We start from the raw sequence: 24,696 nt of genomic DNA on the forward strand, positions 1-24,696 counted from the left end.
CTACTCATGAGACATGGGAAAACACAATCTAAATGAATAATTGAAGCAAATTCTCTTGTATACTGGGAAAAATTATAGAAAGCTGGAAAACTGCATTATATATATAAATAATTTGTAGAATGCAAAAGAATTTGAAGTTTTGATAAGGGATTGTGCCCTATGTCTTGTGGAATATGGAAATATATACTAATTTTGAGGTGAATTTTATTGTGCTACAGGTGTAAAATTATAAATTAAGAACCATTTCCCTCACTTTAGCTTAGGATAGTGGTTCTCAGTTGGGGGTATTTGTTGATGTTTTGGTTGTCACAGCTTGGGGCTGGTGATGGGGAGAATGGGTGTTAACTGGTATGGAGTGGCTAGAAGCCAGGATATTGGTAACTATCCTACGATATACAGGAAATATCCCTACAACAAAGATTTATAGGCTTAGGATAAAGAGAAGAATGAGAATTGCTTTGTCGTGATAGCAGTAATGATATTTAGAAAGTATCATGGGCGACAAAAATGGTCAATTTTTCTAAAAAGTCAACCTTAAGTCTGCTTAAATATTTATTTAAAACTTTCCTCATTCCATAAAATAATTTAAAAAAATAGTAAATATTATTTTTTAGCTTGTATCATCAAATGTTAACTACGTATGGATAAATGACTTGGTGAATCACAGAATGTTTAAAAATTCCTCCATCTTGTAGAAGTGCTAGCCCTCTCCCTCTATCTTGATTTGTAAAACTAGTGAGGCTTCCAGAACCTCTTTGGGTGTTGTATCCCTGGGTGCATTCAAACCCTAATAGTTGAGACTTTCATTGAAAAGACCTTTGACTTAAATATAGCAGTCAAAATTGAGGCTTTTGAAGAGGAATGTGGGCTATATCTTAAATATGAAGATTTTAAATCACATTTTCTGATTAGTTTACATATAAAACAGTTTTATTGGCATCAAAGAGTCAGAAGCTCATTAATTCGTATTACAATATTTGCATTTAGGATGGAACATACATTTTTCCGTGGAAAGGGTTAATGCTTTCATCAAATTATTAAAGGAATCTGAGACCCATTCATGTAGAGGAAGGACCCTGCCTTCCTCTGTGTTTTTATTAGGAAACCAGGAAATAAGAAATGGTTTTGTTTTATCTACAGACCCACTTGGTCATGGACATGGATTTTATGTTACTTGCTCATGGATGTTTTGCTTTTAGGTTGAAGATGAACCAAACAAAATTTGCGAAGCTGACCGAGTAGCCATTAAAGCCAACATAGTACACTTGATGCTTAGCAGTCCAGAGCAAATTCAGAAGCAGGTAAGGTAGGGCCCTGCTTTTTAGGTAGTCTTGTTTGTAGAGCTTTCATCTAATTATTTTTTTCCTCTCCCCCAGTTAAGTGATGCCATTAGCATTATTGGCAGAGAAGATTTCCCTCAGAAATGGCCTGACTTGTTGACAGAAATGGTGAATCGCTTTCAGAGTGGAGATTTCCATGTAATTAATGGAGTCCTTCGTACGGCACATTCTTTATTTAAAAGGTATTGGTGTGTAAATTCATATTTTAAAAATACTAGTTTTCAAATGTTTGCTCATGTAAACAGTTACATTTTTGTGACTATTGTCATTCCTTTGAATATGATAATCCTAGAACATAAGCCTCTCAATTCGTTATTCCGTGTGTTTCTTCTTGACTACTTAAGTGTTTATCTTATATTGCTTGTGAAATATCTAGTGTTTTTAAACTGCACTTGATTGCTTTAAAAAGAAAACCAGGAATTTCCTTCACATTTCAGAAAACTGCCTAGCCAGAGTTTTTCATCTCACCTGGTCCTTGAAGACCTAAAGTCATTAAACAAAAACTTATAAATTTACCTCTTTTACCTTAATTTTCTAGATACCGACATGAATTTAAGTCAAACGAGTTATGGACTGAAATTAAACTTGTTTTGGATGCCTTTGCTTTGCCTTTGACTAATCTATTTAAGGTATGGAATTATATCTTGGTATTTTAAATTTTCTTATTATTTAAGATTGCTTAAATATTTGTATAAATTTTAAGAGAATGCTTTGAAAGCTTATTTGCTGGGTAATATTTAGAGCAGCATTTATTTTGAAAAATTTCAAACCTACACAGAAATAAAGCAGATGGTAATATATAATGAACTCCTGTGCATCTATTAGACAAGTTTAACAGTTACTAATGTTTTGTTTTTAAAATTTTGTTTCCTCCCTGTCCCTTTATTTTGTAGGAATATTTAAAAGCAAACTCCAGGCATGTTGTTTCTCTCTAACATTTGAATATGTGTTTCCAAAGGAATAGATCCACATTTTGATTAGACTGTTTAGTTTATAATTAATATTTTGTGCATTGTCTTATGATGCACAGGCTACTTTCCTAAACATGTTCTTCTTTGTGAGAATCCTGTAAAATTTTGAAGGAGATGTATTAACCATTTTTTCCCAGATAAGGAAAGAGGGTTCAGTATCACACAAGTTAATAAAAAAAGAGAGCCAGGCCTCAAATCTAATTTTGCTGACTCTAGAAACAGTGCTCACTTCCTGTTTTCAAAAGGAGAGTTGTGATATTCACGACTTTCTAAAATGTGGAGTGTTCACAGGCTATTTCATGGTTAAAATGTCTTACTGATGGTACATTTTTATTTAAAAAAATATTGGACAAAATTTGGTCAGTTTTTCCCACCTATTGGATTGGCAAAGATTTTTATTTCTTTTTAATGATTTGAAAATCTTAGCCAGAGTGCAGTGAAATGAACATTCTGGTGGCCTGTCCATTGGACTATAAATGATACGAGCTTTCTGTAGTCTGACATTTCATTAAGAAAACCCTAATATTTATTTTTCCTAACTCTAGTATATAGGAAGTAATATTTGTCAAGTGTCTTACATAGTAGTTGTGCACAAAGTAATAGGACCATTTGTGTAGATTTTTATCATTTAATTATTATTCTCTCTATGAGGCAAGCATTATTCTCATTCGGATGAAGAGATTGGGGCTCAGTAAAATAACTTGGTCAAAGTAAAGTTCATTGTGTGCAACAGTTTGGGTTATATTTAGATCTGTCTGGCTTTCAAAACCCATGCTCATAGCATACTGTTCTGCTTTGTTAATACACTTCTAGAATCTCAACTTATGAAAATCAGAGGTGTGCACAAAGTTTTATAGATAGCCTATTTATTGCTGTTAGAATAATAAAATAATTAGAAACAACCTAAGTGCTAAATGGCAGGAGAATTATTAATGAGAACATATAAAGACAGTTTTGTGTGATATATTTATATGTAGGCACAGAGGAGAGTGGATCTAGTCCAAAATATCAGACTTTTTAGTAGTGCCATGATAGGCATTTCAAAATATGTACTTTAAAATATTTCCCAGAATCTCTTAAATGACTACTGCGATTTAAAAGCCAAATCTTAGAGAAGAAATATCGGTAGTGTGAGTCTAGTGCGAAGCTGTTTGAGGCTTTGTAACACTAAACTGTGTTCCTGATTCCTCTCCAAGGCCACTATTGAACTCTGCAGTACTCATGCAAACGATGCCTCTGCCCTGAGGATTCTTTTTTCTTCCCTAATCCTGATCTCAAAACTGTTCTACAGTTTAAATTTTCAGGTAAGTTTTGTTTTATTTCTGACTTTCGATTCTTATTTTTTGTTGTCAGATATATAGTTTTTCACTTGAAGACTTCTGTGCCAGCATTGATTTTTCTGAAAGAAATTAGTTTTTTCCTGACTCCCCTCCCTTCTTTATCTACTGATAGTGTTCTACTTTATGGTAGTTCCTAGACACGATAGTGGATGTTTCATGGGGTAGAGTACCATTCTCTTATATACCAGTGAGTTAGGGGCACCCCACATTCTAAGTGACTGTTTTGGAGAGTCACCTTCTATACTCTTTTATTAAGAACACTGAGAGATCACCTTCTTTGGCCTTCCTCATTTGAGTGGCTCTTAACACTGGGGGAGCCATGTTTTGATTAGATCGGAGGTTAGCCTATATGAAAAAGGCTTTTATAGGAAGCATATCTGGGAGAGAAAAAAATTGAAGAACTAGGCTTGGAAGGTATAAGAACCAGCAGCATTTCAGAGGAAACGGCCATGGTCTTAGAGCAGAAAATGCCTGGTCACCTTGTTAGTACTGACAGAGTGGCCTCCAGTCATTCTTTCTGTTTTTGAATCATTAAGATTCAGGGCTCCAGGAACCAGCAGGGGGTCTTATTGGTACAGGTTACCATACTGAGATGCAGGAGGGAGGATCCGGCCTTTCCATTGCTCAGAGCCCGAGCCAAGTACCTGCACTTAATCCTTGCAGTATGACTACACTGACAATGTTAGGGAGCGCATCCAACAAAAAGAATAGGTAGAATAGAAGAGGAACAGCCCCAAATGGTATACCCACATCACTGTTCAGCTGGACACTTTGAGGAACTCTTAATTAAAGGATACCAGTTTTTGCTTATATCTTTTGAATTGTTTCCTAGAAGTCAGGTACAATGAGACTCTTAATAACTTGTTAGGCATAATCAGGGGCACCAAGAGAAAGAGACATAATTTTTACCCTTGGGGGCTTGGCCCTCATTAAGAAGGCAGTACTATGCCGCAGGAAATCATTAACTGTAGGACAATAATTCTGAATTGGTGGTCATTTTATACTAAATGCAGTGGTTCAGAAAGGAAAAGAAATATATTGGTAAGCACTGATTTTTGTAAGGAAAGGCTTCATAGTCTTAGCTGGACCTTGAAGGAATAAATAAATTTAGATTGGGACAGGAAATAGAAGTGGCCCCATTTAAAAGCATATAAACAAAAGTCAGAATTCAGCAGCCAGACCTAGTTGGAGTAGAGAATTCTTGTCAAAATAGGGAATAGTTGGCTCAGGCTGAGAAGTGTGCACTTGAGTCTGTAGGCATGTGGAAAATGTTTGGTGTGGTGGAGAAAGCATGTAAATAGCATACTTATTTTAATCAAAAGTCTCAAGTCAGCATGTGTTCTTTAGGATCTCCCTGAATTTTTTGAAGATAATATGGAAACTTGGATGAACAATTTTCATACTCTCCTGACATTAGATAATAAGCTTCTACAAACTGATGTAAGTATTGTTTAAAATATTGTTTAAAATGTTTCCTGAGTAGCCTTTTGTTAAAGTTAAGAATCATTTGAAATATGTTATATGTCAATTATCTCAATTTTTTTTAATTAAAATAATTATTTATGTACTCTCTGAAAACCTTGTAGGATGGTTCATTAGACTTCAGAAAATGAAATAGTTATTTGAGAACATTTAGCATTCTGGTTACTTAAAAATTATTTCCTCTTACATTGTTAATAGATAAAATTCAAAGAATGCAAGTAATAATTTGATTATGTGGGATGTTTCATATTTAGTTATTTGTAGTATAGAAAATTAATTTTATTGTGGACCTGGCTTAGGTCACAATTTATGGATAAGGTATTTCATCACATTTTTGAAAGTAAGGCATTATTCACATTGTGAACATTTATGAATTAGAAAATTGTCATTGAAGATGCTAAGAAAACATAAACCTCTGTAATCTGTAATAATAGGCTCTTTTTAAAAAGTCATCTATGGTGTAGGAAATAGGAGACAGATAAAAGTTCATAATGTATAAAAGTTTCTGATCTGAGTTTTGTAACATGCTTTTCAACATATAGCACTTATTCTGTGTATTTATGACCTACCTCTTGCCCAAGAAACAGAAACATAAAAAGTAAAATATTAAACTTCAGCACTGGATATAATAAAAATTAGAATTGATGATTCACATCAGTTTAGGGGAGTGGGGTGCAGAGGGAGCATCATTCCTGTGAGTGTATAGCAAATTTTGTCTCTGAGATTTATTAAGTAAAAAACAAAACATAATGGCTTCCATAATGTAATTCTGTCAGTCCACGAGGGAAAAATCCTCCCTCAAGACAAAGCTTGTCTTCACATTAACACTAGAGGAAGTTCATCTTGGAGGGAGCTGTTTGTCCATTTAACCACGTGCTTCCCTTGTGTCATCTCACTGTAGCATCCCCTGTATTTACAGCTTGAGGAGCTGGTTGTTGGGAAGTCTCTATCTCTTCTGAATTTGAGTTCCTTGGCATGTAATACAGCTCAAAAGGTGTTTGTGGGTTGCTATTATATTAGAGATTATTGTATAAACCACTGTCATGGTTTAGATTGGGTTTGACAAACTTTTCATGTGTAGGTAAAGGTAGTAAATATTTTTGGCTTTGTGGGCTATACAGTCTCTATTCCAACTGCCTGACTCTGCAATTATAGTTGAAAGCAGCCATAGGCAATACTGTAAGTGGTATAAATGAAAAAAAGGAATGAGCATGGCTTCGTTTAATAAAACTTTACTTTCAAAAATAGGCAGCAGACCTGCAGGCCATAGTTTTGCTGACCCTCGATTTAGATCGTTGTATTATCATTACAACCAGAATACTATTTGTGAGAATCCTATAGCATTACCTTATTGGGGCGGCGGGGGGTGGCCACATCTCAGTATATTTGAAATGAGAACCTTTTGGGAGACAGAAGACACTACAACCAACTGTGTTACAAAGGAAGGTGTGATGTAATGTTTACCATTCAGGTTTCTGTAGGAATTATGTTATTTTCTATTTAATATATAAATATTTTATAATTCAGCAAGCAGAAGAAAAGGTTTTATTTAACTTGAAAACTTTTGAGAGCTGCTCTCAGTGGTTAATGCATGAGAAGTATTTCATCTTTTATTTGAAAGACTAAGAAAATAAATTGGCAGCGGCATAGATGTGGTTTACAACACTTGGCTTTGGATTTAAATTTTTAGAGTTCAGGAATTAAGTTACTCTCTGTATTTATGGTAGCATTAAAGTTATATGTTTGAGTTTTCTGTTTTCTCATTTGAGGATGAAGAGGAAGCAGGTTTATTGGAGCTCTTAAAATCCCAGATTTGTGATAATGCTGCACTGTATGCACAAAAGTATGATGAAGAATTTCAACGGTACCTGCCTCGTTTTGTCACAGCCATCTGGAATTTACTAGTTACAACAGGTCAAGAGGTTAAATATGACTTGGTAAGATGGTAGAGACAATAATTAAGATATTCCCCTTCCTATCCTCCCCCAGAAATAAACGGTTTTGTTTTGCTTTTTAAAATATGCTTTTTGTGTATGTTTTATTGCAGTTGGTAAGTAATGCCATTCAATTTTTGGCTTCAGTTTGTGAGCGACCTCACTATAAGAATCTGTTTGAGGACCAGAGCACACTGACAAGCATCTGTGAAAAGGTCATTGTGCCCAACATGGAGTTTAGAGGTGATTATGGCGAAGTGTAAAACTTTTTCAAGGAGTCAAAATCTTGTTTTTAAAGCGCATAAATCTAATTAAGTCATCTCCTTATTTTTGTGACATGTTCTAATTTTTTTAATTGCTAAATGAAACTTCTTGTAGGTCATTTATTGTGTATTTTCTAAACCAAGACAGAAAATGTGATATAAAAGGCATTTGTGAAATGAATGCTGCTGTGATGAGCTTTTTGTGCACTGTGGAGGTTTTTTTCATAGAAATAATAAATAAGACTTTAAAAATCCTTTTATTTTGAGAAGAAAGTAAACTATCCGGGTTCTCAACTTAGGAAATAATTTGATTTTGATTTAGTATTTCATGAAAGCAAATAGCTATTTTTAGACAGTTGACTTGAGACTAGAAATGATTGATAACTTTAAATAAGAGTGGAAGCCCACTTCATTTGTGCTTAAGGTTAAGAGAATCCTGAGAGTCTACATTGGTATACAGAATGTCTTTCCTTCTTACAATTGGGAAGAGCAAGTATTAAATGTGGAAGGAAGTGTGTTCTATATCACAGCAGCCGTTAGATCACTGGTTCTCAAATGATCTCAAACAAAATGGGGAAATAAAGGTCAATATAGTGTGAGATTTTATTTCCTTTTATGTTTTCATAAAACTATTTAAAGGACAGATCTTTATTCTGATACTATCTGTCCTCCTTTCTTGGTAGTGAAATAATAGTGATTATAGTTGTTAGTTTGTTTGGTTTTTTTAATGTCCTTATCTGGCAAGTAAAAAGTTAGTATCCCTAGATTGGTTTCCAACACTTACTTTTGAAAGTTGGTGGTAAGGTCCAATTCTGGGGACGTGTCACATTAGAGCAAGTGAGCTGGTATCACAGCTGTTTGAATTACCTATTCCCTAACCTTTCAGGGCAGCATTTGTTGCTCTAAATAAATAAGAATATATGAAGTAGTCATGCTGGGAAAGAACACTTTGCTGTAAAACATGGCCATTCTGCATACTTTTCTGCATACTCAGCTGTAAAATTACAGTGATTGTTATGTCTTTTGAGGGGCTATCTGACATGTCATCTCTCTTTGTAGCGGCTGATGAAGAAGCCTTTGAAGATAATTCGGAGGAGTACATAAGAAGAGACTTGGAAGGATCTGGTACGAATTTTGGTTTTTAACTGTTATTCTCTTGGCAGGCCAATTTTAAAATTGCTCCCTTTCTAGTAAATATGGAGAGGAGTGGGAAATAGGATTAACGTGTCATTTCAAGTGGCTTCTTTAACTTGTACACCTTAAAAAGCAGCTCTTAAATGAGCTATATCAGTTGATCATTTGTCTTCTGTTTCTTAATATACTTATTAGTGTTTGTCATGCTACTGTGACTGTAGTTTCATTCTCATTTTGTGTTCCTTGTGAAAAAAAATTTTCATTGTTTATATTGCTGATATGTACAGCAGTTTGTTTTCTTACAGAGTCTATCTATCGGTTGGTGGTTTCTTTCTCTCACTATATATTTCCCTTTGATTTTGTAGATATTGATACTAGACGCAGGGCTGCTTGTGATCTAGTACGAGGATTATGCAAGTTTTTTGAGGGACCTGTGACAGGAATCTTCTCTGGTTATGTAAATTCCATGCTGCAAGAATATGCAAAAAATCCATCTGTCAACTGGAAACACAAAGATGCAGCCATTTACCTAGTGACATCTCTGGCATCAAAAGCCCAAACACAGAAGGTGATTTTTTTCATTATAGTTTTGTTTCTAAAACAGAGTTGTCGATAATACAGAAGTAATATATTTCTGATGATATAGCCTACTCTGCTAGATAACCTGTTAGTTCTGATTAGAATTCATGTAGTCTCTGAAGATGACTTTATGTTGATGTGTTAGGCACCTGAGTTTCTTATGGACTAAAATTTGACAGATGGCACACTTCTTCTCTTAGCTGAGTGAGACTCAGTGTTCTTTAATTTAGTCAAGTTTCTTTATTGTCTATTAAAATAATCTTATTTTTAAGCAGTTTGTGTTTTGAGGTGTCCATCTCCATTTTTGGCCTAATTTTCTAAAGTTGCCTAAATTTCCAATGTAGTAGATACATACAGGTATTTCATGTTATTTTACCCTGCTATAAATTTATTTTTCAGCATGGAATTACACAAGCGAATGAACTTGTAAACCTGACTGAGTTCTTTGTGAATCACATTCTCCCTGATTTAAAATCGGCTAATGGTGAGTTTTCTGAAAAAATGTTTATACAATTTATAACACTATACCTGGAAATTTTTATTTGCAGTGTTATTTTATATTACAAAATAAGTAACAGTATAGCAAAAGTCATAATAGGGGCTCTACATCACTATAATACTAAAAACATTTGGCTCCTAATCGTTGTTGCAAATATTTCTTTTATTGAATAAAATCTCAGATGATTCTCCCAGATTTTGTCCAGGTGAAATTAACTTTCTATAAAGAAAACATTGCTTCCTTAGAAGGAAAATAGGAACAAGTAAGACAAAATAGTAACTCAGCCTTTTGTTTTCTTGGTATATAGTCTAGGAATTAAACTTTGGTTTTCTTTACCTTCTCATTTGAAAAATGAACTCTTAAAAATTGAAGCAAATTTAAAGTACTTGAAACTGATGAATATTAAAGATAATTTCCTATGTTGGTGAAACTATTGACCAGGCTACATAAATATTCCCTTTTTTAAAGCTTTGCGTATGGAAAATTTAAATATACTAAGATAGGGAAAATAGTGTAATTATCTTCCATGTTAATATTATCTAGCTGCAAGAATTTAAGAATTGGCCAATATTCTATCCCTTTCATTAATATATTTTCCCACCACTAAAGCAATTTAAAGTAAATCCCAGCCAGAGAGATATGCTCTTGATTCAGCATAGCTTCATTTCTGGGAAGAAGATGATATGGTCATCAGGTCATGGTCTGAATCATTTTTATTCAGTTATACAAGTAATACATGTTTATTTGTAATGCAACTTAAAGGTTAGGGCAGGGGTCCCTAACCCCTGGGTGGCAGACCAAACTGGTCCCTGGTCTGTTAGGAACCTGCCACACAGTAAGAGGTGAGCAGCTGGTGATGAGGGAGCGAAGCTTCATCTGTATTTGCAGCCACTCCCCAGTGCTAGAGTCACCGCCTCAGCTCCACCTCAGCTCCACCTCAGCTCCACCTCAGATCATCAGGCATTAGAGTCTCATAGGAGCACCAATCCCTAGTGCCAAAAAGGTTGGGGACCACTGACTGGGTTAGGGGAAAATATTAAATTATTTATAATCTTACCAGAATTAATAGCTGTGTAGATCATTTTATAATTAGGTTTCAATTACTTGCCATTTTGGTTACCAAAACCATATTTAAAAAATCTGATAAAAAAATGTTGCAGCCAATTTGAGAGCATTAGTCCTTAGCACTTCCATAACTTTGACTTATTTCTTTTAATAGTGAATGAATTTCCTGTCCTTAAAGCTGATGGTATCAAATACATTATGATTTTTAGGAATCAAGTAAGTAACTTTTTATTTATATATTATATGCCACTACTTTCAAGAGTTTTGTTTTATGCCAGCTTCTCTACCTTTCTATTGTGCAATTATATTTGACATCCACATCCAGTAAAATTAATAACATGTAAATTACTCGTGATTTCAGATCATGCTTAATTTTCCTCAGTTGTCTTAGAAATGTCATTTTAAAGTGATTTTTATTAAAAATTAAGATGCATATTGTATGCAAACATTGCTTATAGTTGATTATGTTTCATGTCTCTTAATGTACAACAGAAATGTCCTCCCCTTTCTCATACCTGTTATTTATAGGACAAACTAATCATTTATCTTGTAGAGTTTCTCACATTCTACTTTTGGCTGATTGCATCCTCGTAGTATAGTTTATGTTCTTCTATTCCTTGTATTTCTAAATTGATAAATCTGATGGGCTTGATTAGATTTTGATTTCCTTTGGGGCGGGTAAGAATTTGTCATAGGTGTACTTTGTTTCATTTTATTAGGACATATACCATGTCTGGTTGTCCACTTTTAGTGACATTAAGAGTGATCAGTAGATTAAGGTGAAGAATAATTTTCTACCACTGACATATTTTTTAATCAAGATACACTTTACCTAGTAAAAAATGCACCATTTAAAAATGTATACTTAAGTGGTTTTTAGTATATTTACCCTTTTGTGAAACCACCACAACTGTCTTATAGGTGTTTTAATTTTCAGTCTGTATGAGGAAAAACTGGATAAACATTTGTGGGTTTTTCCCCTTCATCCATTTTCAGAGTTAACCAGTTAGTGTCTTACCAGCCTCCGAAGACAACGCAGCAGGGTTTGTTTGGTTTTTTTGCTGTTCCAGTTATTCTCTTTGACATTTCGTTTACCAAAACCATGTTTTTGTCCAGCAGAGGCCCCATTATATAGAGTCCTATACCCTTTTGACATAAACTCAGTAGCCTTAAATAGCTTCCCTTTATAATCAACCATAAGCAATATGTGCCCCTTGTTTGCATCCTAATTTTTAATAAAATCACTATAAAGTGACTTTTTTAGGATAACTGAGGAAACTTAAACATGATCTGGAATCAAAATATTCTAGGTTCATCTTGTACATTTCATGCGCCACACCTGAATTAGCTGCTCTTGAAGGTGGAAAACCTTGTTCAAAGACCATAACGTAGGTGCTAGGGATGCTGCTGATGAGCTGGTCTTGGTTCTAGGCTTTTTAACAGGAGAGAGCCAGGAAATAAATAACAGTACCAATATTATTACTGCTCAATGCAGTTTGATTTCTTTGTGGTTTTTATACCCTTAGAGTATTATCCCATTAAGTATGTATAGTCAAAAATACTGTTTAAAGCAACTTGAAATTATTTGTGCATTTTTGCCACAAACTTGATAAACAGGTTCTTTTTTGCGGGGGTGGGGGGGGCGTGGGGAGGGAGCATGAGAAGGGTTACTTTACATGCCTCCAGTGTCAGACCATATAAAGCAAAGTACGTTCAGAAGGTGTAGCTTTCATCCTTGTTCCCTCCCTCTTCTTAAAGGTAACCATTTTTTACTGAGTTTTGGTTTGTTTCCATTATTTTTGAAAATACAACCTAATACCTATTCTATGTATATTTCCCCTCCTTTAACACAGAAGAGAGTATACCAAACACACTGATTTTTACCTTGCTTTTTTCACTTAATAAATTGTGGATGCCATCCATAATAGTATTTTTAGATTTTTCTTTGTCGTTGATGTTGTTATATAATTAATAGCCATAGTACTACACTGGTTGTTTGTCTATGGTTTTCTCAACCAGTCCCCTCATAGGTAGATATTCTGGGCGTTTTCTATTTTTCACTGTTTTAAATAATACTAATTATTTTAAATAATACTTTTAATAGCCTTGTATATAGATCACTTAGCGTTTTTGCCTCTGTAACTTTGTGATAAATTCCTGGAAGTGGGATTGTTAGATTAGAGAGTAAATGTGAATTTGCTAGATTTGTCTCCATAGGGGTCATATCATGTTACATTTCTTTAAAAATTGCATGTGAGGGCCTGTTTCCCCAATAAAGTATGTCGGAATTTTGCCAATCTCATAGATGCGAAATGGTATTTTTATTGTAGTTTTAATTTGTGTTCTCTTATTTTGAGTTCCACTGCATAGCTTTCCAGTTAATGGGCATTTTAATTTTAGTGAATTATTTATTTCAATTCTTTTGCCCATATTTCTATCTGATTGTTGGTCTTAATTTTTAGAAAATGTAGTTTCCTTCTGATTTTTTAACAATAGAAGACAAATTCTTTATTTCACGCAACTCAAGTACAGAATACTTTTATCTTTGATCAAGCATTGATCTAGCTCTATATATCCTTGATGCAATCAATTTTCTTCATGCCGCGGGACCAATGAAAGTTAAAGTCCAACAAGAACACAGAGTCCCTGAGTCAACCCCTCAAGTCACAGACTCATAGTGTCTTTTGGTGACAACTCTTGTTAAATTTCTTCACAACAGTTCCCTGAACATGTTCAAAGTCAGACCAAAAAAACTAGTCATGAAAGTTTTCATCAATTTATATATTTTCTAAATATTTCGAACTCTGAATAAAGAGTTAGTAGATCCTGAAATATTTAAATTAATTTTACAACCATATATCCCCTTTATAAAACTTTATCATTCCCCATTTTGATACAATGACATCCAGGCTCCAAGCCCATCAGTAGCACTCTGGATCAGAGGAAGCAACACCTACCCTTACCTGGGCTACTCCTCATGCAGGTACTCTGTTTCTAAGGTTGGAAATACATTGGGCAGCTTTAAACCATTGACTCTACCATTATCTGTTACTTCTGTTTGAAGATCTTGTGGAGAAATGTATTAACAGCTACTCCACAAGATGGACAGGTAGATTCAGTCAGTTCTATGTACTTTAGGGCAGAATATCATTTTGACAGTTACCTGTGTTGCAGGAAGTATTAGTGTAGCTAATATTTACTCAGTGTCTCCTGTCTGCCAAGTACAGTACTAACGCTTATGATAGAATCCCACCTCATCTGACACACACGTTCAGTTATTGGGCTTCAGCAAAGATTGAAAGAAATTCCTCCACTTTTGACTCTTAGTGAGCTGACAGTCACTAGAGAGTGGAGACTCCACTAATTTGCTTTCCCTCACTGGGCTTCAGCTCCTTCATCTCTTTTTTTGAGATATAATTGACATACAACATAATGAAAGTTTCAGGCATACAACGTAATTATTTGATATTTATATACACAGTTGACCCTTGGACAACATAGGGGTTAGGAACACCAACCTGCTTGCTGTCAAAAATCTCTGTATAACTTGACTCCCCAAAAACTTTGTAGTCGGCCTTCGGTATCCATGGTGTTTGGTTCCAGGACCTCCTGCAGATACCAAAATCCAAGGATGCTCTAGTCCCTTCTATAAAATGATGTAGAACAACAGTACATACAAGTCAGCCCTTCATATCCACAGATTCCAAACCTCAGATAGAAAAGATTATTTTCCAATAGTGATTGGTTGAATCCATAAGTGCGAAACTTGCAGATATGGAGAGCCAGCTGTATTTACTGAGGGAAAAGAAGGTGTACAAATGGACCCAGGCACATGTTTAAGGGTCAGCTGTATTGTGAAATGATCATCCTGCTATCATACATAGTTATAAATTTCTTTTTTCTTGTGGTAAGAACTTTTAAGATCTACTTTCTTAGCACTTTCAAATGGGTGATTCAGTATTATTAACTATAGTCATCATGCTGTACATCACATCCCCAGGACTTATTTATTTTATAACTGGAAGTTTGTACGTTTTGACCACCTTCATCCATTTTGCACACTCCCTGTGCCCCACCTCTGGCAACCACTAATCTGTTCTCTTTATCTATGGCCTTGTTTTTTTGTTTTTGGATTCCACATATAAGTGAAATCATACAGTAATTGTCTTTTTCTTTCTGCTTCATTTCACTTAGTATAATGTCCCCAAGGTTAATCCATTCCCTCAAATGGCAAGATTTCCCTTTTCATGGCTGAATAATATCCCATTGTCTGTACATTGTTGGGCACTTAGGGTGCTCCCATACCTTGACTGTGAGTACCATACTGTTTTCCATAGTGGCTGCCCCAGTTTACATCCCCACCAACTGTGCACAAGGGTTCCCTTTTCTACACATCCTTCACTAACACTTGTTATTTCTTGTCTTTTTGACAAGAAATAGCCATTCTAACAGGTGAGGTAATAGCTCATTGTGATTTTGATGAGCATCTTTGTGTATCTGTATGTTTTATTTGGGAAAATGTCCATTCAGATCCTCTACCTGTTTTTTAATTGGATTGTTAGTTTTGCTGCTATTGAGTTACATGATCCTTCTGATTCTTAACACTTTATATCACTTTAATTTTAATGAGGCAAGGAAACAAAACATGCAAAGTCATCTTATTCCGATACCTCTGCCAAATTCAATGCAGCCATCTTGCAGATTATTTAAACACACAAGCAAGAATAGAGAATATAATGTTAATCATATAACCACCATAAATCTTCATACCATAATTACTTAAATGTACTTACGCAGTTCTGACACCCAAGGCACTCCTTCCCCATTCTCTCTCTGTTCTCTTTCTCCCCAGAGGTAATTAATGAATTTAGTGTGTTTCATACCCATTTAAGTCTTTGTTTATGGTTTTACTACATATTTGTTTCCACAAAAATTCTATAATACTCTGTAGGTTTAAAACTTATATAACTGATAATCATGCTATCGGTATTGATCCACACATCTTGTTTTTTTTGTGTGTGCTTTGTTTTAGGGTCATTAAGATGTGTTATAGTTCATTTTTAATAGCTGTGTAGTATTCCATCATAAGAATATGACATAGTTTATTTCCTGTGGATGATTTTTTAATTTCTCAGTGTATAATTTTTATGTGTCTAGGAAGTTTTTACCAAAATTACATGCAACCTTGTGAAACTGTTCTATTTTAAAGACTAGTAGATATTCTAAATTTTTAGAGGCTTTTAATGAAGATTAATATTATCCCTTCCCTCTTTTTTTCTTTTTTTGAAGAGAAAATGAGGCACAAAGAGCTTGAATAACTTTTCTAAGAAATGCCCGTTAGGGAAAAGTATAATTCTTAAGATTAATGAAATCTTAGTCTCCTCCATGACACTATTATTTTATGGTATGTTCATTTATCTACAAGATTTTACCCTAATCATAGTTTCTATGCTTAGAAAACTAGAAAAGTGAATATGAATTGAACCATTATGTTGGGGTAGAAGTTTTAATTTCTCAACCATATCATTTCCCATTGTAACAGCTATTTAAAAAAACAAAAAACAAAAAAAAAAAACCTTTTCAAAATAAGCAAGCCCTTTTTTTCCAGTTGTCTTTTACTTAAAGATAGCATGTACATTATTGTGTTTTTCAGGTACCAAAAGAGCATCTTCTAGTCTCTATTCCTCTTTTGATTAATCATCTTCAGGCTGAAAGTATTGTTGTTCATACTTACGCAGCACATGCTCTCGAGAGGCTTTTCACTATGAGGGGGCCCAACAATGCCACTCTGTAAGTATTGGATTCTAAGCAGTTTATATGTTGTTAGCTTGGGGTGGTACTATTCTGTAGTGGTCAGGGATATCTCTGAATGTATTCATAATTTCATTAGTAGCTAGAAAAATGTATGTTTTTAACTTATTTATACTGTGTCACATTCCAAAAGGATTTGAGGCAGCATAACAAATTAGATACTTAATAAACAGAAATGTGTGTCAGAGGATCCTGTACGATAGTTAAAGAAACTCCTGAATTTTATGTGGACTCTCTAAGAAACCGAGGCAAAGAGGGAAATTTGGTGAGTTCAGATTTGCACGATGTCCACGAGAGTAAAATTAAAACTGGCACTCAGAAGGCATCTCGGAGGTGGGCCTCCGTTAAGGGAACGCTGTGCGGAAGTGGTGTTCTTAGCAGCATGTAACAGTTATTTCCCCTGGCTCTTTGCATAATCTTACTAAGTGCTGAGCTACGACGTAGCTGAGTGAAAATAATTTTCTAGGGTCCAAGGTTGTAGCTCTTCTGGCCCGATCCAGGGATAAAATGTAGAGGAATGGATGGTCTGCATGTCTTTCAGGCCATTCTTCAACACTGTTATTTCTTGAAACTGAGCTTTGGGTAAGAGATGGAAAACAATTCTAGGTTTTCTTCATCAAGAACTTGAAATGCAGATATTCTCAGTGGCTAATTAAGGGTTGAAAGGACATCCTTCGAGGTGAGTCAAGCCAGTACCTGTCTTCAGGCCTAGAATCTATGCAGAAAACAGTTTTGAATCTGCTCCACCTCCAGGAAGAATAGATGACTGAGACCGTGAGAATCTGAGTTCTGCTCTTGATGATGATGTGAACCAAGGATGACCTTTACAGCTCTGGATGGTGTTGGGTTCGCCTGGGTTTTGGTTTGTTTAATTGTGTTTGGTCCCAGATGTGCCTTCCCAGGAACTTAACATGAGCACATGTAAAAATCACTTTCCTAAGCTGTCTGCTGATTGTCCGTGGCGGGAGATGGCTCACTTTTATGCCAAGAAGTGTGATTTAGTAGTTGCCAAGGATATTCCAAAGTGACAAGCTCAAGAGTTGGTAGTGACTGAAAGCTGTTTTTTCATCTATAGCTTTACAGCTGCAGAAATCGCACCGTTTGTTGAGATTCTGCTAACAAACCTTTTCAAAGCTCTCACACTTCCTGGCTCTTCAGAAAATGAATATATTATGAAAGGTAGGCCGTTTCCCTGATGTACAGACTATAAGTATCTAATCTCAGATTACAAGGGTAAACACTGAGTTGTTGTATACTGTTTGCCAAGAATTAGGTAGGTTTAGATATTTCTAAATGAAGAATATTGTTTTGTTTACTGTTAATAGTTTTTAGGAAAAAGTTTTACCCTAACTTGATGGAGAATTCCTTATTAAAGAAAAAGTAGCTAACTCTTTTTTTCCTTTCTAGATTGAATTTCTTGAGGGCAAAGATCAGGTCAGACAACATTTATTGCATGTTAGGTCTTGGTGTGAAACCTGGGTACTCTTGATAAGGCCCCACACAGACCCTGCCTTCATAGACATACTGCCTAGGACACAGGCAGCTGTAACCATCTGCCAGGTGCTATATTAGGAGAGTGTCTTGGTGACAGCTCTGACTTAAGGGACAATCAATTTATTCACTGTTGCATTCTAAGAGCCTAGCACAGTGTCAGATTCTTAGGAAATGCTTTTCAAAGAAACCATCCCTGATGCCTCTGTCCTGGGTCAGGACCCCCGGGGCGTGAATGTGTGTGTACATGTGTTTATATGTATGTGTGTGTATTTAGGTGTGTATTTGTGTTTTCAGCACTATACTTCTAGTTGTGAGGTGTGATTACTATTGTTTAATGTCCATTCCTATGAAATAGCTAACTGGTCTGTGTTGCTGTGTTCCTTGGGTATGTAAGAGCACCCAGGATGTAATTACTTTCTCAGATACTGTTGTATGAGTGGTGAAAGGATTCTGTGCCAGCCTGGAGGAGGGGCACTGACCCATCTTCTTAACTCCTAACCCACCTCAGGGTAGGGCTTTCTTTAAGAAGTGGTATCTAAGCTGAGGTGAGGGACAGGTGGCAGCTAGTTGGCTCAGATAGAGGAAACGTCATTTTGCAGTATAGGAGGCCAGGGAAGATAACTTTATCCCTGGTGCCTGGAATGTAGTAGGCGTTCTACTTAGTAAACACTTATTCTGTTTGTGCAGAAATGGCTATCGTACCTTTTTAGCTTAATGTATTTACCTCCTAGGCCAAATATTTCTAGGCATCTTTTAATGAGTATTATTTTTGCAACATGGACTCTCCATAGCTTTACATGTATTTTTGGATTTTTCGTAGGTTCCTAATCTCACTTTTCAGGGTGGATGGGCAGGTGGTGGCCTTGTTTCAGTAGGCTGCCATCATTTTCTGGTAGGCTAGGGCTAAATATTTCCCGCCACTGATTTCTAAGTGAGATACTCGAAATACCACTTCTTCTAACTGTTTAGTCACTTAATTATTTTTTTATTGTCCATTTTTTAATTCTTTAAGCCAGGGGTCCCCAATCCCCGGGCTGTGGACAGGTACTAGTCTGTGTCCTGTTAGGAACTGGGCCGCACAGCAGGAGGTGAAGGGCTGGCGGAGCGAAGCTTCATCTGTATGGGCAGCTGCTCCCCAGCACTAGCATCACCTTCTCAGCTCCACCTCAGATCCTCAGGCATTAGATTCTCACAGGAGCACCAGTCCCTGGTGCCAAAAAGGTTGAGGACTGTTGCTTTAAGCCTCAAGTCCTCTGGAAATATTCAGTATTTCTCAGCTAAATTTTATTGCCAGTCCTTGGCCTAATTTTAAAAGGAAGGGAAATTTAGATTATTTTAAATGTAGAGAGCTATCTGGGGCTTGTTTAAGGGCTTTAAAATTTTTGTTGATGAATCATTGGGCTTCCTGCCCCCGTTTCCCACCATAATTCTTATGCTCTGAAATTTAACTAAACTATTTGTTGTTGCTGTTTTTGTATTTTACAGCTATCATGAGAAGTTTTTCCCTCCTACAAGAAGCCATAATTCCCTACATCCCTACTCTGATCACTCAGCTTACACAGAAGCTATTAGCTGTTAGTAAGGTAACAGAACCAGTTTTTTTTTTTAACTTATGCTACAAACTGAGCTCAGGGCTCCCTGGCAGTAGCTCAAACTTAGGAAAAAGTCTTCGAATTCTTTCTGACCCAACACCAACATTTAGTATACATTTTTGAAAGTGTAGGAATGACATTAGATTGGGGACATGGCAGCACCCACCTTTAAGTGTAGGGTCAGAAACTTTAAAATGTGTTTATTCTCATTAAAAAAGTAACATGTTCATTGAAAAAAAAAATGAGCAAGTACATATGATCTGAAATGATTTTAGGTGAGTAGGCTTTTGTACCAAATAGACACAAAAGAGGCTATTAAGACTTCTATAAATGTAACTATTCTTTTCCCAGAAATAGTTTACTACTCTTTTGATCAAAAATTTTACAGATATTTTGATTCATATTTAAATATGCTAAGTTTTAGAAAATAAAATGTTAAGGCTGACAATCCCTTGTTAGGTGCTTATTCCTGATAACTTTGAAAAGGAGGCGGATTCACAGAAGTACTGGAGGGAGTTCAGAGAACAGTAATGATTTTCCCACTGAGTTCTGGGTGTGAGTCTAGGACTACTTTGGGCCTTGGGGAATTTCAAGAGAAGCAGGGTCCCCTCCCGTGTCCCAGTCTCCGTCCGTACCCCTCACCTTCCGAGTTTCATCAGCTTTATATGGTAGCCGGCCAAGGATTTTGTTTGAAGGAAAATGGGGTTTTGTTGCTTTAAACGAAAATTGAAAACTACTGATTTCTATGTGGATTGTCACTGTAGATAGACATTGAAGCCCGTAGGGGTTAAGGTCTGTGTCAGGCCCCACACAAGGCTAGTTCTCCCATCCCTGTTCACGGAGAAGGCTGTAGGAGAGTGTGTGGGTTTAAGACAAATGCCTTAGAGCACTGGCAGCTGAGGCTTGTTGTCTCCTCCCTGTGACTAAAGTATTTTTTTCACAGTAGACTTTTCTTCTTTTTGCTCATTCAAAAAAAAATTTAAACAGGTATCGAGTATTATTTTCTGAATTTTAAAGTCAATGTAAAATTGTAACATATGCAGGCCTTTTAGTGTAATTGGTACTTTTTCTTAACAGTGATTTTAAAAAAGATAGCATCTCGATGTATTTTAATATAGTTACTTGGATTATTACGGTAATAAGAATTTTTTAAATTTCAGAACCCAAGCAAACCTCACTTTAATCACTACATGTTCGAAGCAATATGTTTATCCATAAGAATAACTTGCAAAGCCAACCCTGCTGCTGTTGTAAATTTTGAAGAGGCTTTGTTTCTCGTGTTTACTGAAATTTTGCAAAATGATGTACAAGGTAAGTTACAGGAAGTTATTTTCTTTCCAATTGAATAAAATTAAAGTGGTTATAAAATTCAGCCTGCATAGAAAAGATGTGCCTTTGTGTGTCAGAGCCATTGATTCTAATGCTGACAGCTCTGTTTTTACTTTGGTCAACAGAATTTATTCCATATGTCTTTCAAGTAATGTCATTGCTCCTGGAAACACACAAAAATGATATTCCGTCTTCCTATATGGCTTTATTCCCTCATCTCCTTCAGCCAGTGCTTTGGGAAAGAACAGGAAATATCCCCGCTCTAGTGAGGCTCCTCCAAGCATTCTTGGAACGCGGTTCAAATACAATAGCAAGCGCTGCGCCTGACAAAATTGTGAGTTGGATTTATTTTGATGTAGCTGCAATTTTCTAAGGTAACTGAGAGAAACTAGGGATGGCAGATTTTTAAAAAAACTTTTAAAAATAAGTTTAGTAAAAAGAGAAGTTATTAGTAGGACATGTTAATGTGTATTAGAATTAGGTAAACTTTAGTTATGTATTTCCATGGTAGAAAAAAAAAATAGAGCCAAACAGATTAATTTCAAGAACGTAACTTTCAGGGCTTATTGTGGTGGGAAATTTTTTTTCCTCTACACTTCCGAAGTAAGAACTAGAGAAAATGCTAGTTGGATTAATAAAGCATGAACTCTTTTACAACATATATCACCTGTTTAACTTTCGGAATAATGAATCCTTGCCTCTTTAACTAACAATTATTTGATCTGATTTATTGCAGCCTGGGTTATTAGGTGTCTTCCAGAAGCTGATTGCATCCAAAGCCAATGACCACCAAGGTTTTTATCTTCTAAATAGTATAATAGAGCACATGCCTCCGTAAGTATGAATGTCCCTCACTGTACATTTAATCAAGGGTTCTGTTACCAGAAAAATGGCGAATTTATGTTTTTCCTTTTATTCCAATTCTTTAGTGAGTCGGTTGACCAATATAGGAAGCAAATCTTCATTCTGCTATTCCAAAGACTTCAAAATTCCAAAACAACAAAGTTTATTAAGAGTAAGTAAAATCATTTGGATGTTCCTTCAGAAATAACGAAGTAGCTAAAACTCTTATGCTTTACAGTTACATATAAAACTTTTATCAGTTATATAAAATGCTTTAAGATGTTTGTATTCTTCGAACACTAAAAATCAGCTTCAAATAAACTGTGTTCCAAAGGTAAGTTTAGCTATCAAAATGTTTTTAATAGAAATATGAAAAATATAAATCAGACTTTGTGCCTGTACGATAAAGGCAGAAATTCTATGTTAAAATGCTTAAATTAGATATTTCATTTGGCAGACTTCTCTCCTAAATCACTTGTTTATTTAGCACAGTGAGTCCTCTGTATTGATAATCTGCATCTCCTTTCGACAGGTTTCTTAGTCTTTATTAATTTGTATTGCATAAAATACGGGGCGCTGGCACTACAAGAAATATTTGATGGTATACAACCAAAGTAAGTATTTGTTATATTTTCTTTTTAAAAGTGAAAATTTGACTTTTACCATAAATCAGTATCTCTGTTTTATACATGACTTACAGTTCTTGGTGAGCGATAGTATCCTTATGGTTTTCAAAATATTGGGGTGTTGGGTCATAAAGAAGAAAATCTTCGTAAATGTTTTCCTCGTTCCCAGAGGTGCTCCCCACCTGGCCTTTCACAGCCAGTGTTCTCTGCGATGCGAGATGGCTGGTGGTGTCCCCGGAGCCTGCCTTTGTTAAGGCCAATAGCATGATTTTTCCAATGAGAAACGTTTGGATGAAACTTTGCTTTTAACTTAGTGTATATGCAAAGAATGTAGTTAGGTGGCATTCCCCATTTAGTAGGGAAAGGAAGGCTACAAAGAAATGATAGGGGACAACTCTTTGGAGAAAAAACAAGTTAGATCCCTGTGTCTGTATTATATCAAAAATTCCAAATTGAATAAAATGTAAACATTGAATGAATTAACCTGAAGAGTAGTACCAGAAATTATGCTTTTCTGGCAATGAAGATTGTGAGGAAACCAATTTTCATGCACAGCTGGTGGGTGCCTAAACTGGTGTGATCTTTCTGTAGAGCAAAAAGCGAGCACCCTTTCTGTGGGGCATTGAAATGGTCACACGCTTTGATTCCCACCATTTCAAAGACTTTATTGTGTCAACTGAGAGATTTGCATCCTTTTGAATTATGAAAGTTTTACATCTAGGATGTTTGCAACAACATGGAATGCTTAGCAAAGTAATATTTTAAATATAGCCATTAACATTTACATGGTTACAGGTGTGTAAACGTGGTTATAGTTGGGAAGTTTAGCAAACAAAAATGTTAAAACTAGGTATTGATGTGCAGTAGGGTGATGATTCTTTTTTTATTATTGCTCTTGCTTATCCCTGTTTTCTAATTCTAATTTTTAAAAGCTTTCTTAAGTTTTAAATAATACAAGACCAAAAAGTAGCTGCAAAGATTCTACTTGAGCATGGGCTTAGGTATTGTTCACAAAAGATGATGCCAGTTGTCCACAGGGTAGAGGTTTGATGTTTTTGTTACTGTTTTGTCATCTCTAGGTGTCTTCCATTCAGTTGAGTAAATATAGCAGCTTTGTTATTTGGGATTTTATTATATTCTTAAAGAGTCACCAGGTACAAATAACATCTAGTAAGCACTTCACTGTTTATAGTGGTAGTCTAATATTGACTTGGGTTTGTTTTGCTTTAATAGAATGTTTGGAATGGTTTTGGAAAAAATCATTATTCCTGAAATTCAAAAAGTATCTGGAAATGTAGAGAAAAAGATTTGTGCGGTTGGCATAACCAAATTACTAACAGAATGTCCCCCAATGATGGACACTGAGTATACCAAGCTGTGGTAAGTACTCCATTCTAATGTCTAAAGGGCATTGCAGCTTCCTTCCCTTACGACTGAAAAATTAACCAAGCTTACTCTCTTGAGAGCAAAGAGAATGGGGTTCCGATTTTGGCTTCTCCATCCACTAGCAGCCATCAGATCCAAGATACGACTTATGGATCCTTCTGGACCTAAAAAGATCTTTTTTCCTGATTCCTGACTTTTTGGGGGGTTGGTGAGAGTGCATGGTCTCTAAGACTTTTATGATAGATGCCCAAGTAAACTGGCTGAAGTCTTTTAAGAGAAGAAACTGAACAGGCCAAGAGAGGATCTTACATGCTTGTGCTCAGTGTCTCACAGACCGAGCTTTTCCTGCCCTCCTGCCTCTCCTTTTCTTAATGTGGTTTCACTCAGGCAACCCCTTCCATACAGTGATCTGACAATTTGAGGCTTACTTCTTCTAACTTCCAGCATTGAATCTCCTTGATTTTACTCGAGTCACATCACCTTCTTACTAGCCAGGCCTGGATCACATAGCCACTTTGAGAGCTCTGAGGATGGAGTAGTTTTCATCCTCACAGCTCCATCCAGATGGGGTGCTGCGGCCAAAAAGAATTGAAAAATGGTTTCTGTATAAGCGTAAGCATCGATGTCAATCCTAATTTCAACAGCCCCTTAAACTCCTGAGATTCTGAGTCTACATTGTGTTTCTGAGGGATTGCTGTTTATTCTTTCAACATTCAAAGTATTTACTTAATCTTTTCATCTTCTCGCTTTCTTCCTATCCAGGACTCCTTTACTGCAGTCTCTGATTGGCCTTTTTGAGTTACCCGAAGATGATACCATTCCTGATGAAGAACATTTTGTTGACATAGAAGATACACCAGGCTACCAGACTGCCTTCTCACAGTTGGCATTTGCTGGGAGAAAAGAACATGATCCTGTAGGTCAAATGGTGAACAACCCGAAGATTCACCTGGCACAGTCACTTCACAAACTGTCAACTGCCTGTCCGGGAAGGGTAAGTGTCTGTGT

General features: G+C 35.9%; 1 protein-coding gene across 1 annotated transcript in view; it reads left to right on the forward strand.

Annotated features, from left to right (window-relative positions):
• CSE1L (chromosome segregation 1 like) overlaps nt 1–24,696 on the forward strand; it is a 38,088-nt gene that overhangs the window by 12,137 nt on the left and 1,255 nt on the right. The window contains exons 4-24 of the mRNA XM_039864547.1: nt 1,200–1,301; nt 1,377–1,522; nt 1,879–1,969; nt 3,508–3,615; nt 4,999–5,091; nt 6,903–7,070; nt 7,181–7,310; nt 8,390–8,455; nt 8,830–9,032; nt 9,443–9,527; nt 10,762–10,823; nt 16,261–16,397; nt 17,494–17,597; nt 19,398–19,495; nt 20,665–20,815; nt 20,959–21,167; nt 21,570–21,667; nt 21,763–21,848; nt 22,209–22,290; nt 23,536–23,682; nt 24,451–24,682. Coding sequence (XP_039720481.1) covers nt 1,200–1,301; nt 1,377–1,522; nt 1,879–1,969; nt 3,508–3,615; nt 4,999–5,091; nt 6,903–7,070; nt 7,181–7,310; nt 8,390–8,455; nt 8,830–9,032; nt 9,443–9,527; nt 10,762–10,823; nt 16,261–16,397; nt 17,494–17,597; nt 19,398–19,495; nt 20,665–20,815; nt 20,959–21,167; nt 21,570–21,667; nt 21,763–21,848; nt 22,209–22,290; nt 23,536–23,682; nt 24,451–24,682 — 2,598 coding nt within the window. The remainder of the gene's footprint in view (nt 1–1,199; nt 1,302–1,376; nt 1,523–1,878; nt 1,970–3,507; nt 3,616–4,998; nt 5,092–6,902; nt 7,071–7,180; nt 7,311–8,389; nt 8,456–8,829; nt 9,033–9,442; nt 9,528–10,761; nt 10,824–16,260; nt 16,398–17,493; nt 17,598–19,397; nt 19,496–20,664; nt 20,816–20,958; nt 21,168–21,569; nt 21,668–21,762; nt 21,849–22,208; nt 22,291–23,535; nt 23,683–24,450; nt 24,683–24,696) is intronic.

This window comes from Pteropus medius, unplaced genomic scaffold (genome assembly GCF_902729225.1).
Source record: "Pteropus medius unplaced genomic scaffold, Ma_sr-lr_union100, whole genome shotgun sequence".
NCBI classification, from domain to species: domain Eukaryota; kingdom Metazoa; phylum Chordata; class Mammalia; order Chiroptera; family Pteropodidae; genus Pteropus; species Pteropus medius.